Source organism: Anoplopoma fimbria, chromosome 7, assembly GCF_027596085.1.
Source record: "Anoplopoma fimbria isolate UVic2021 breed Golden Eagle Sablefish chromosome 7, Afim_UVic_2022, whole genome shotgun sequence".
In the NCBI taxonomy this organism is placed as follows: Eukaryota; Metazoa; Chordata; class Actinopteri; order Perciformes; family Anoplopomatidae; genus Anoplopoma; species Anoplopoma fimbria.
Window position 1 is genome coordinate 6,429,493 of NC_072455.1, and position 14,151 is coordinate 6,443,643.

The 14,151-nt window shown below is 40.7% G+C and overlaps 1 protein-coding gene across 1 annotated transcript in view; it reads left to right on the forward strand.

The window, feature by feature from the left end:
- The window catches only part of ccdc57 (coiled-coil domain containing 57), a 33,166-nt gene extending 19,416 nt beyond the window's left edge, over positions 1 to 13,750 (forward strand). The window contains exons 14-19 of the mRNA XM_054601886.1: positions 7,291 to 7,391; positions 7,661 to 7,898; positions 9,544 to 9,644; positions 10,009 to 10,146; positions 10,421 to 10,586; positions 12,453 to 13,750. Of these exons, the coding sequence (XP_054457861.1) occupies positions 7,291 to 7,391; positions 7,661 to 7,898; positions 9,544 to 9,644; positions 10,009 to 10,146; positions 10,421 to 10,586; positions 12,453 to 12,670 (962 nt within the window). The 3' untranslated portion in view covers positions 12,671 to 13,750. The remainder of the gene's footprint in view (positions 1 to 7,290; positions 7,392 to 7,660; positions 7,899 to 9,543; positions 9,645 to 10,008; positions 10,147 to 10,420; positions 10,587 to 12,452) is intronic.
- Positions 13,751 to 14,151: the final 401 nt, after the last annotated feature.

Below are 14,151 nucleotides of genomic sequence, written 5' to 3' on the forward strand. Positions count from 1 at the left end.
TTCAAATAAACAAATTTAAATAAACATGCCCTTACTGCCTACATGCTAAATATCTGCCATAAGACGCTATATTAACCTATCTTTCAGGGAGGAACAATTAGCTGCTTGATTACTGCATATAATTCTATAGATTTGACTTATGACTGGTAAACTATACTTTGTCACGAAATGGAGCGAATGGCAAATGTTCCGTCTTTGAAACTGCCCTCAGAAGATGAACATTCCGTTGGCTTATTACACGGCCCAACGTCAACCGAAATGATGGAAATAAATAATAACTGAACGTGTAACAGTTTTGTTGCAAAGCACAATCTTATCGTGAAATTAGAACTCGTGTTTATTGAGTTAAAACCGAATTATTGTTGTATAATCATATCATAGGCAGCATATTAGCAGGCTAACAAATGTAAGAGTTATTCCACCAATTAACATTAGCCATTCATCATGACATGGATACTGTAATAATCATACAGAAAGAACATAGTGGCATACCTTTTTGTTTTGATCGTTTCTCCTCTTCTTCTTTTCTTTTTTTTCGAAATTGCGCTCCTGATGGCTTTTGCCTTTTTCTATCCATCTCTGTGCTTATTTTGCACTCGACAATCAACAAATTTCCCATCCCCCAACACTGTCACTCGTACAGAAGTTTAGACTAAACCAATTCACCTTGCCCTTGGTGACACTTAATCGTTCAGCATTACATATTTGTATAAGACATTTCACACAATTCAGAAAAACAAAAAACGTGCAGGAATTATAGGCCTGTAATTATAATATTATGAATGTGCGTTTTTTGCAAGAAAGTCGAGGTGTGACTGACTTGCGCCCACTTATTGTATTATAGTATTGCTCTATAGCCTACAGTGGATCCCCCCCCCCCCACTTGTCTGTTCCAAGGTGAACTTTTCCCCCGCCCTCCCTCCCCTTCCCCGTTTTCACACATAGATGTCACCTTCTTAGCAAGCAGGGGCGCAAGCAGGAGCGCCTGCAGCCGCAGGGGGCGCCAATTCGCCAATTCCCCACAGTGATATGATAGATAATAGAAAACCGCTTCGCAGCCCAGATTATTATTTATTTATTTACTTGGTCGTTCCGCCCCCCACGTGGCTTGAAAAAGTGCCGCCCCGGGCCACCGCCCGGGTGGCCCGTGTCTAAAACCGCCACTGCTTGTGTGGAATAGACAGGTCTTCTATGTATTAGGCAACATCAGGCTTGACTTAACCATTGCTTTCCAAGCTTTGAAAAAAATGTATGCAACAAAAAATTTGAGATCTGACGCCCGATTATGCTTTTTGAGTCAGTATTGGACCGATATCTGATATCAGTATCGCTGCATCCCTATTGAAGATAGTGAGGTTAAGACATTTGTTGTTGACTGACATGTTACCAAAACAACTGGAGAAGTCCTTCTCAATGAGGACTAGCACACGGCAGGATTCACTTCCAAACTGAAGCTCAAAGATGGATCAATACCAACTGTCCGTGATCCATCTTCAAACTTGGAAGTTGTACGTTTTTTCCATTTTTATGTTCTTTTACTGTTTATTTAGCAGGTTAGCCTGTTGAACTTAGTGTTAGCATGTTGCTAATGTGACTAGCTTCGATTGTCAGACCACACGCTGGATCAGTTGTTGAAGAAACAGTTATATAATACTAAGAGAGACTGTGTGAACGTTAAGCCTTGCTTTAAGACTGTTAAAGGAGCAATATATGAGCTTCAGAGCATTAATAGAGCATCAAACAGCTGCTGTCTATGTAAAGATAGAGAAGTGTAATTACTACCTGAGCAGAGAATGAATTCCCTCTCCTTTGTGTGTGTTGTTATCAGAGCTTTTCTGTTCTTTGAGTGCTATTATTTATTTATTATACATTATATATATTAATATTAGCATAGCAGTCTGTACCATTGTTATTATTTGATGTTCGTGCATGTGAGCGTTCCCCGCTGGTTAGCTCACGGCCACCGCTCTCTGCACTGCTATCATACAGTGGTTACAGCTGATAACACCTTTCCGACCCACGACATCTGTTAGCACTTTTGCCGTTGTTTGCGCTGTTAGTGATGTTAGCACCGTTAGCTTCGAGCCGCATCGCCATCTTGGGAGCCATTAAGAGGCACTAGAAATTCCCCCAATTTGGTATTATGCACCTTTAAATATCTACAATAGTAGGTTGGATTTGTGTTACTGTTCTTTCATGTTGCTTTTTGTGGAACTTTGAGCTGCAACAAGCTCAGCTGGCTTTGTTGTTACATGAAGGCCTCTTCCGGTATACAGCGGGTAAAATAAGTATTGAACCCATCACCATTTTTCTCAGTAAATATATTTCTAAAGGTGCTATTGACATGACATTTTCACCTGATGTCGGTAACAGCCCAAGTAATCCATACATACAAAGAAAACCAAACAAATGAGTCCAGAAATTAAGTTATCTGTAATAAAATGGAATGACACAGGGAAAAAGTATTGAACACATGAAGAAAGGGAGGTGCAAAAAGGCATGGAAAGCCAAGACACCAGCTGAAATCTATCAGTAATTAGAAAGCAATCCTGCCCCTTGTCAGTGCAAATTAATATCAGCTGGTTCAGTCCCAACTGATGGCCTATAAGAAGGTGTCTCATTACCAAGGTGTCACACAAGAAACATCTCATGATGGGTCAAAGCAAAGAGCTCTCTCAAGACCTTCGCAACCTTATTGTTGCAAAACATACTGATGGCATTGGTTACAGAAGGATTTCTAAACTTCTGAAAGTTCCAGTGAGCACTGTTGTTCTTTCCAGTGGAAAGAACATCATTTCGCCATAAACCGGCCACGACCAGGTGCTCCTCGCAAGATTTCTGACAGAGGAGTGAAAATAATTATCAGAAGAGTTGTCCAAGAGCCAAGGACCACTTGTGGAAAGCTTCAGAAAGACCTGGAATTAGCAGGTACAATTGTTTCAAAGAAAACAATAAGTAATGCACTCAACCGCCGTGGCCTGTATGCACGCTCACCATGCAAGACTCCATTGCTGAAGAAAAGGCATGTTGAAGCTTGTTTAAAGTTTGCTGCACAACATTTAGACAAGCCTGTGAAATACTGGGAGAATATAGTCTGGTCAGATGAGACCGAAATTGAACTCTTTGGATGCCATAATACACACCATGTTTGGAAGTCAAATGGCACTGCACGTCACCCCAAAAACACCATACCAACAGTGTGGAGGTGGGAACATCATGGTGTGGGGCTGTTTTTCAGCATATGGCACTGGCAAACTTCATATAATTGAAGGAAGGATGAATGGAAAAATGTACCGAGACACTCTTGATAAAAATCTGCTGCCATCTACCAGGATGATTCAATTCAATTCAGTTTATTTTGTATAGCCCAGAATCACAAATTTGCCTCAGAGGGCTTTACAATCTGTGCACATGCGACATCCTCTGTCCTTCCCTCACATCGGCACAGGAAAAACTCCCCTAAAAAACCCCTTTAACAGGGAGAAAAAAGGAAGAAACCTATGGGAGAACGACAGAGGAGGGATCCTTCTCCCAGGATGGACAGAATGCAATAGATGTCATGTGTACAGAATGAGCAGCATAACAGTTCTTAGATACAACACATTCAATGTACTGTATATGACATAAATGATTCATATAATAAGACTACTTATAATAACAGCAGCAATTATTACAGTAGAATTATAGCCATGAAAATAGGGATAGTAATGTGACTAATAATAATAATCGAAGTAGCAGTGGGTGTCAGTCGGCTCACAGCAGGAGGCACGACTACGGTCCAGGTACCACAACGATTCATGGAAGCCTGCAGAACGAGAAAGCAAAAGGGCTTCAGGGTGGAAGTAAAGCTAAAATGCTTAATGGTACAGGTAATAGTAATAGTAATGTGACTAGTAATAATAATAATGGTGGTAGCAGTCGGTGTCAGCAGGGCCGTAGCAGGATGCACATCCACGGTCCAGGTACAGCCACGATTTATAGAAGCCTGCGAAGCGAGAAAGCACAAAGACTCCAGGGTAGAAGCAAGTCAATAAGCGTAATAGTACAGGCAATAATAATAGTAATGTGACTAATAATGATAGTGGTAGTAGTAGTGGGTGTCAGCAGGGCCTCAGTAGGTGGCACGATGACAGTCCAAATATAACCCCGATTCCTGGGAACCTGCGAGGCGAGAAAGCACAAGAACTCCGGGGAAGAAGCAAAATCAGTAATGTGCATAAATAGGAGATTAATACATAAAGATAGAGGGAGAGAAGAGGAGAGAGGAGCTCAGCGTATCCTAGGTAGTCCCCCGGCTGTCTAGGCATATAGCAGCATATCTAGGGGCTGGACCAAGGCGAACCTGAACCAGCCCTAACTATAAGCGCTATCAAAAAGGAAGGTCTTAAGCCTGCTCTTGAAAGTGGTGAGTGTGTCTGCCCCCGGACTGAAACTGGAACCTGGTTCCACAGAAGAGGAGCCTGATAACTGAAGGCTCTGGCTCCCATCCTACTTTTATATACTCTAGGAACCACAAGTAACCCTGCATTGATTGAGCGCAGCTCTCTAGTTGGGTAATATGGAACTATAAGTTCCTTAAGATAAGACGGTGCCTGACCAGTTAGAGCTTTGTAGGTAAGTAAAAGAATTTTAAATTCTATTCTTGATTTAACAGGGAGCCAGTGCAGAGAAGCTAATACTGGAGTAATATGATCTCTTTTCTTAGTTTTTGTTAGAACACGTGCTGCAGCATTCTGGATCAACTGTAAAGATCTAAGAGACCTATTAGAGCAGCCTGATAATAAGGAGTTACAGTAATCTAGTCTAGAGGTAACAAATGCATGAACTAGTTTTTCTGCATCACTTTGAGACAGGATTTGCCTGATTTTCGCAATGTTACGTAAATGAAAAAAGGCTGTCCTTGAGATCTGTTTTATATAAGAGTTAAAAGACAGATCCTGGTCAAAGATAACTCCAAGGTTCTTAACGGTAGTGCTGGATGCTAGAGCAATGCCATCTAGAGAAACTATATCGTTAGATAATTGAATTCGAAGGTGATCTGGACCTAGTAGGATAACTTCTGTTTTTTCAGAGTTTAACATTAAAAAGTTACAGGTCATCCAGGTTTTTATGTCCGTAAGACATGCTTGAAGTCTAGAGAACTGGTTAGTCTGGCTTAATTGATAGATACAACTGGGTATCATCTGCATAACAATGAAGATGAAACGAGGGTGGACATTTCAGCAAGACAATGATCCCAAACACACAGCCAAGGAAACCCTCAATTGGTTTCAGAGAAAGAAAATAAAGCTGCTAGAATGGCCCAGCCAATCACCTGACTTGAATCCAATAGAAAATCTGTGGAAAGAACTAAAGATCACAGTTCATAGAAGAGGCCCACGGAACCTTCAATATTTGAAGACTGTTTGTGTGGAAGAATGGGCCAAAATCACACCTGAGCAATGCATGCGACTAGTTTCTCCATACAGGAGGCGTCTTGAAGCTGTCATTACCAACAAAGGCTTTTGTACAAAGTATTAAATAAATTTCAGTAAGCGTGTTCAATACTTTTTCCCTGTGTCATTCCATTTTATTACACATAACTTAATTTCTGAACTTATTTGTTTTGTTTTCTTTGTATGTATGGATTACTTGGGTTGTTACCGACATCTGGTGAACATTTCATGTCAGTAGCACCTTTAGAAATATATTTACTGAGAAAAATGGTGACGTGTTCAATACTTATTTTACCCGCTGTATTGTGTGTATGTAGATTTACTTGATAGACCTGCCCTGACTATAATTGTGTGAAAACAGACTTTGAACTCTTCAAATTGTAAGGAATTCAAAAACATTGAGTCCTTTGATTGGCCCGCTGGACAGTGTGTGTAAGGTACACTGAGGACTATATGACCGTTATGATTCACAGATTATAGTGTTACTATAAAACTAGTGTCAGTATAGCAGCTCTGTTGCAGTTCCAGTGTAACATTTATTGGAATACTGTCTGAAGCTGTTGGTCTCTATTTGTGCAGCCATGTTATCTCGTATTGCGTTACAATAAACACAGAGTCACATTTTCGAGTTGTAGTGTTTATCTACCCAGTTGTAGTAAACTATAAATTTGTAGTAAACTATAAATTTTGTTTTCACACTTTAAATTTTCTTTTCACACTTTAATCACCAAACGCCATGTTAAATACATGCTTCTCTATCATTAAAATGTATCTACAAACGTAGATGATTGTTCCTGATAAAACATGAATTTACAACATGGTCCTTGAAGCTCCTGTTTGATGAGGTGACTCTTCTCACAGAATGAGAACCCTCACAGGAGGAAGTTATTGCTGGACAGGTGTCATGCTTCAGTCAAACAGGAGAATAAAGACAAGTCAGCTACCAGCAGCATCAAGAAAGTCTCAGTATCCCGAAGGAGACACATCAGAATGTCCGCTGTGATCTCAGAGCTCCATCACTAGCTGACTTCAGTATACATGAGCTTACCCAAGATCTTTCTCGTTGCCAGTGTTTTGGTACATTTTGTAAAAAGAAAAAAAAAAAGCTTAATGAAATCTTAAGTAAAGAAGTAAAAATGAAACAGCAAAGTATTGTTTACATTGTGTACTACCTTGTCATTTGCAAGTGCCTCCATCATTTCAAGTGTTGATTGTAAAAATAAATGTTATTTCTTCTGTGTATATGAAACCCTTTACTCTAATGGAGGACACTATGTGGACTATTTACACGGAAGTTAATGTTGCTACTTTGCATGGGACATGCAACATTACGTTGCATTATGTGTACCCGTTTACATTTACATTTAATTGACTATGAATAAAGTGCTTTATTTTTTTAAGGGGGATTTTGGTGGTTATTCAAAAGTGTCTTGTGATGTAATCGTAAAATGTCAGCAGCATATCAGTGACAGAATACCTTCAATTCTTACAAGCTTTTACTGTGAAACATTTGCATGATTCCAATATAGTACTTCACATGTAGCTATTGTAATCTTTTGGATTTTTTTACGTTACTAAAAAATACATTTTTCCGCTGGGATACACCCACAGTGACACTTTAAATGATCGCATGATTCGGCTTTCAGTTAAAAAAAACAAAACTGTTTATATTTTACTTAATTTTCTTAATTTTAACACACACATCAGCATTGTGGCTGAATGCTTTACAGCTATAAAGAAGTCCTTTGGAAAGTTAGTGTTAGCTTTAATTACTTAAACTTTAACCTGTAGATGTATTTTTAAAAAAGGCATTTTGTAGTAACTTTGTGCTCATTGGTCTTTGTGTTATCCTCAGGCGGTCTGTGCTTGGAGAAAAGTGCCAACACCTCTGCTTTGGTGAAGCAGGAGGTCAGAGTGGAACCTAAGGAGTCTGTTCTGGCCAAACTCATGGAACAGGTGCTGAAAGAAGTTTACCTGTCAGGTCATTTCCTAGTGGCTGCTTGGACCAGTCATGTGGAGTTAACCTACTGTCCTCTTTAGTGCTGACTGTGGGAATAGATAATTCCCTCCTATTGTATCTCTGTACTGTATAACTTTGTCCCAGCAACAATGGTAGTTCATAAAAGGGTCACTTCACCAGTCAGTTATGTGAGATGATGGGAAGATTTTGTGTAGGATGCTGCAGCAACCCAGTTCCTTCAAGTTTCCTCTCCTCTTCCTTCTAGAGTGCACTGCTGCAGCAGCTCCAGGAGGAGAACCTGTCTCTGCGACGTCAGCAGGTCTCAGGTCTGATGTCTGGTGGTTTGTTTGAAAATGTACAGGGTGCTAGAAGTGACCCTCCTCTCCTGCGCACCAGGCTAAAGCAGGCAGCGTCCTGTATCGCCCGTCTGAGCAGAGAGAAACAACAGCTGATAGAGATGGGGAACCGCCTCCGAGCCCAGATCACCACTGCTGGTCCACAGGGTACAACATCAGACACACACATGACCCATCTGTTGGGTTTGTTTTTTTGGTTTTATTTATTGGCACAGTATCCCAGCTGACATATATAAAAAAACAAACACACATTTGCTGACATTTCTATATCTTTTAAAATATTCCAGCAAGTATCTAATTATATTTCTATCCAAAGCCTGATATATCGTATTTGAAATGTTAACGAGCTCCATTTTTAGAACAAATCAAATGGCATCCTTCAAATGCCAAACTAAAGAATGAAACGGACACAGAATTTAACATTATTGAAAATGTAAGAGTCGATTGAAACATTTTACACTACACATACACTAGCCGAGAATTTTGCTGAACTGGAATCGGAGATGAGTTGATTATCACACTGATCCAACAGAGGAGTTGAGTTCTCTAAATGTAAGATTTTGGTCAAATGATAACAGGTGGTCGTATATGTGGAGAGAGATGTTAATCCCTGCCTTTGTTTAAATATGCACTGCCTTCCAAATCGCATACTTTTTCCTCGCATACTTTTTCCTCGCATACTTTTTCCTCGCATACTTTTTCCTCGCATACTTTTTCTGCAGCTGCAGCATGCATTCAATTGGAACAAACTACTTCCTCATAACAGTCAACCTTGAACTGTGCAGAGGATTGTGGGTCAGAAAAGCTTGCTGGCTTTCATACTGAAAAAGTCATCCTGGTATTTTACAATACTGCATTTAGCATACTATTTACTGGGACATACTGAATCTTTTTTTCTGGCATACTAATTAGTATGGTAGTATGGGTACTGGAACGCAAAGCCAGTTTCTGGCATCGGATATGAATGTCCCCTCTGGTCCTGTCCTGGTCTTAAGTCCAAGTCCTTATCATCCACTTCATTCACTCGTACCCGTCGGCCCAGAGTGCCCCCAGGCTTGCAGAGCCCTCCTCCCTTGATCCTCCTCCACTCAATAACAAGAAGAACCACCACATGAAAAATGACTCTGTGTTGCCAGTTTATTAGGTATACCTAGCTAAGTTCAGAGAGGATGCATGCATTGAATTTACCCAATGGGACAGGCTGGTTCACTCTTCAGTCATTTTGAACAGACAGCAAATTACTGCAAACTCACACCATGCTGCCAAATGTGTAGAAAGAATTAAGTACTGTGACCTAATATGGATCTGTTGCATGTATCCGGGCGTCACTCCGATAGTAAACCAAGAGACCATTCAAATATTCATAATATGAAAGAACAGAATGTACAGGAGGGACCAATAAAAACAGCTATCAATATTCTAAATAAAATCTTTAGTCATTTGTTTGTCAAAGATTTAAGGTGCAGTAGGTCCAACATACATTTCAGGCTCAGGCTTATATTATTAGATCATACATGATCATACAAACATAATAACAGTAAATAGTATAAGAGTAAATCCATTTCCACGAGCCGGCCTTTCCTTTTACTGCGTCAAAAGATCACCAATCACAACAATTTCCGATCATTCCGGTATTGCCACCTGATAAAAAACGTCCACATCAGACATCTCCTGGAACATCCTCGATGATATCAGACCTAGATCAGATTCCGTGTTTGGTCGGAGGATGGAGGAGCTAGGGAAGTAAGAAGCATGATTAGCAAAATGGAAAACAACTCTGTGTGTCCAACAGAACCAGTGGAGCCAGAGAGAGACTCCTCTACAGAGGAACCAGCAGATCAGCAAAACCGGTTGTTTGCTTTGGAACAGCTGCAGTACCAGCTCACCACACAGGTATCTGCTCCAACTCAGTTTCCCATCAATAAACTGCTCTTCCTCCCACTTCTTTCAGAGGCTCCTCTACATCACACAGTCCTATCTCCCTCATATTGTACCTCCTCAGGTTCACGAGGAAAGAGGTTTCATTTTAGTACCCGAGTGGTACCACTAACCTTTTGTATGTGATAAGCTGCATCCACTGTGGCAAACTCTGTGTATGAGCAACAGGGAATGCACCTGCAACCAGAATCACCTCTGGCCCTCTACACCCATGTCCAAAACCACAGACAGCCACTCAGAACACTGTCTGAAAGGTGTGGACTTCTCTGTGCCTCCTCCAGAGAGCGCTGTAGGTCCACTAATGTATTTGTGCCTTCAGGAGCTGCAGTACGCACTAAGGCAGAGAGCTGGCACTTTGGCTGAACAACTCCTACCTGAAACCAACAACCCAGCTCCTGCCAAAAGAGGGGCCGCCAACCCTTGGTCCCAGGGGCACAAAACCACAGACAGGCCTGAGGTAACAGCAGACTAAATATTGCATTCATTGATGAGCGATAGTAGGTTCCGCTGCTTACTTCACTTCCCACATTAAATGGATATCTGTCGGTGCAAAACTGTTACGGAGTTCATTCTAAATTGTTCATATTTTTATATTTATAATAATAATAATGTACTGTAAAGTATACAAAGTAAAAAAAAAAAGGTTTTCTTGTTTTTCAATTAAGGTCCAGCTATCTCTATGATTCCAGACTTTTCTCACCCCTGAAAGTAAAACATCTCTGTCCTTCCAGAACAAAGAGAACATGCTCAGCCAGTCACAGAGCTCGATGGACGTGGGGCTGCAGACCCACTCAGTTCTGTCCAGGACTCAGTTGTCATCAGAGGAGTCACTGCGCTCCTTAAAAGAGCTGTGGGAGATACTGGACCATGGACTCAGTCCATCCATTTTCTCAGAAGGTAACCCCACAAGAATAACTAGAGCTCAACTTCTAATAACCTGTTTGCATGTATGTTACAACTGCATATCAGATTGTTTTTTAAATCTAAATAATGACATGACATACAACATGTTGTCATGGCAAAGTGAGATCAAAGGCTTGGTTGAGGGATGATTTTTGATAAGTGTGCTAAAACAAAAACCTAAATCTTATCATCTTGAACTAATCCTAACTATCCCAACTATTTCATAAAGTTGGCTTCATCTGTTAGCCCCTTCTCAAGGGCACAGTGGTGTTAATAAAACTTCCTGCAGGTTCAACCATCATGAATATACATGAAGGACGTTTTATTACAGTAAATGTCACGTTGGTACATTTTAAAGAACAAAATTGTACAAATATAATATGATAACTAGTACAATGTTTTATAACTTATTACTCTAAAAGTCTTCTTTGGGCTTTAAGCAGAATTTAAAGCTCATGGTTGAAAGGGTAATGCCTTACACAGTATACATAGGCCTAATCATTAGGATTTTTTTTCTTATAGTCGGACTTCGCTTAGCAGAGTTAGAGAGACTAAGGTTGGTATTCATCCATCTAAGAAGAAGTGGCGCAATGTCTGCTTATTCCTGTAGTCTCAGGCTGGCTGCACTGAATCCTAAAGACCCTTCACCCAGCCTCATACATGAAGTCATCAGTGGAGTCCTGTGTGAACAGGGATTTAATAGTCGTGTCTGCATTCAATAATTCGTCCCTGTGTTAGGGACAGTACATCCTTACAATATCACTTTGTCCAAAAAATCAAACTCTCACTCCAGTATGAACACTGTTGCAGTAGTTGGATTAGCGATGGACTGATGGAGGGAGGGTTGTTGCCCAATTTGTGGCTGTATTTTTTGTCAGGTGTCCAGGGAACAGTTTCTCAACCCGATTAGGCTCAGACACTCGCAGCAATCAGCTTCATGCCATCTGATAATTGTGAAACCAGACAAACCTTGCACAAGGTTTCAGTACACTCAGGATAACAGTCCTTACTGGGTTCAAATAGTTCATTACAGATATTAAACAGTATGAGTAAAGGTTGGATAAAGTTCCTCTCATGTCATTGTGAGCATGTAAAAAGCCTACAGTTGCAACTTGGAAACTGAGCAAGAGAAAGAGATGTTTCAAAACTATCTATCTGTATCAAGATCTGTATCTAGATCTGTATCTAGATCTGTATCTAGAGCTGTATCGTCCGCTGATCACAGGGTTAGTGGTTTGATCTCCACTTCCTTCTCTCCACAAGAAACTCAACCTCAAATGACTCTTGATGGTGATAGCCGTGTGTGTGTGTGGTGTGTGTGTGTGTGTGTGTGTGTGTGTGTGTGTGTGTGTGTGTGTGTGTGTGTGTGTGTGTGTGTGTGTGTGTGTGTTTGAATGAGCTGCATTAGCCTTGTAAAGTGTTTGGATAAAAGTGATATATAAATGTATCCTTTTTCCATCTCTATTCCTTACTTTGCACACAGGGTTAGGCAAACATGGGTTTATGTTCAGGTTCTTGATTTTCTTTTATTCAAGTAAGTGCAGCAGTTAATGAGAAAATATCTGTGATGTTAACGTATTGAAAAACAGTACTGGGTCCACACCTGCATCCACATCTGCATGGAAATCAAACTTCGGCCCGTGCCTCAAGTCTAACAAGGAAAATGACGATAGTTCCGGATGCATCCTGGCACATCTTCACCTTTTATGTTCATCTTTGTCGTTCAATTATTACGACACACATAACTAGACATAGTTCCCCACGTGGACACCCATAAAGTTGAACCTGCCTCTGGTTAAAGACATCAGCATATGATCTTAATGGCCATTAAAGTGGTATCTCTGTTGTCTGCACCTACAGGCGAGGGTGAGCTGAGCAGGAAGGATGTGGCTGAGTCTGGTGATGCTGGAGTCCAGATGAAGGTGCACCGTAGCAGCACTCCCATCCATGGCCAGCCCCCAGCCGAGGCCCAGCAGAGGAGGGGCCCTTCTAAAAACCCAATAAACAATACCAAGACCAGCAGACCTGGATCCACTGGCAGGACCTGCAAGATCAGAAACTACAATGTTAAAGACTGACACAAACATAAAGGACAATGTGTCAGTGTGCTGCTCATGGGGAGTCCAAGTCAGCCTGTGAGAACGCTTTGTCATGTCTGAGAAAATAACCCTGATTATGTCATCAGGATGATCTCAGACACAGATTCACAGCAGAGAGCCTGCATCACAAATGAGGGGGGGAGGGGAGGGTCTAATGAGGAGAAGGATTTTAGAATGTGTATTTAATTATAGCTTCTTCATAATAATCCTGGTGGCATGAGTACAAACACGAGTAAAAGCACTCCAAATCAAAATCGGCTTCAAAAAAATAAAATATAATATTGTTCATTACATAAATAAAACTTATGGTAAGAGCATGCTCTTAAAATCTACTGCTCCTTTCAACATCAGAACTGACCTGTCTGAGCAGTTAAGGGACCACGACAAAAACAGACATATCGGCTTCAAGTATCTTGTGTGTTATTCTCAGTTGAACTTGTTGATGTATGTATTGTTAAAGGCCCTTCTGTATGCGTCATCGCATTGTAGTTAACTAACAGTTTTTCTTTTCTTTTCCTAAAAACAGTTCAAAGATTTTTTTGTCAAATTCTCTCTTGTATGATTTAACTCGCCTGCAACAAAAGTAAATGACCCACCAGAGAATAGGAGCTGCCCCTTAAGTCAAATGAAGTTGTGAATGGGGTCTTGACCAAAGTTTGTGCTCCCTGGTGTTTCACAGTTAAAGCGCCGGCCAAGAATTGCAATGTCCCCCGCTGGGACCTTTGTTGAATGTCATTCCCCATCGCTCTCTCTCTCCACTCATTTGCTGTCATCTATCTTCTTTGAACTATCCAATAAAAACATAAAATACCATGGGAATCCTTTGAAATAAAACCAGCAAGGTGAAAGTGATCATGACTGTAGGTATCACTAATATTATCAGAAACTCCACATTGTTAAAGCTGTGTGATGTCTCAGAAATCTGACTCTTGTCATACTGAAATGATGCTGCAGAGTTCAATCCACTGCTCTGTTATTTTGCACATAGCCTATAAACAATGTGCCATCCTACGAATTTATATGAAACAACATGGGCAATAAATTAATTTCCAATGTGCTAGCAAATTCAAAACTATGTCTATAAACTCAAGTGTTTTAATTGGTATGCATTATTGGTATGCAGTAATCCTGTAAATGTCCCTGCTGCGGCACTAATAAAGGATTATCTTATCTTATCTTATCTCTTATTAATGTGCCAGTCCATAAAAAAAGAAAGGCTACCTCATTTCAGCCAAAGAAACCATCAGTCTATTTCACTATTGATCCCTAGGTCACTGATTCTATTAAAGCTTATCACGGATACCACAGTAGGGCAGTAGAAAAAAGAACTACCCTGAGAACATCATGCTATCTGACATAATGAACTCGAGTAACCCCCAAGAAGTCAGACGAGCTTTCCTGGCTACGTCATGGCTTGGGTCCCGCCTTTTAATCACCCTATCTCCGAAAAGCGCCCTCCC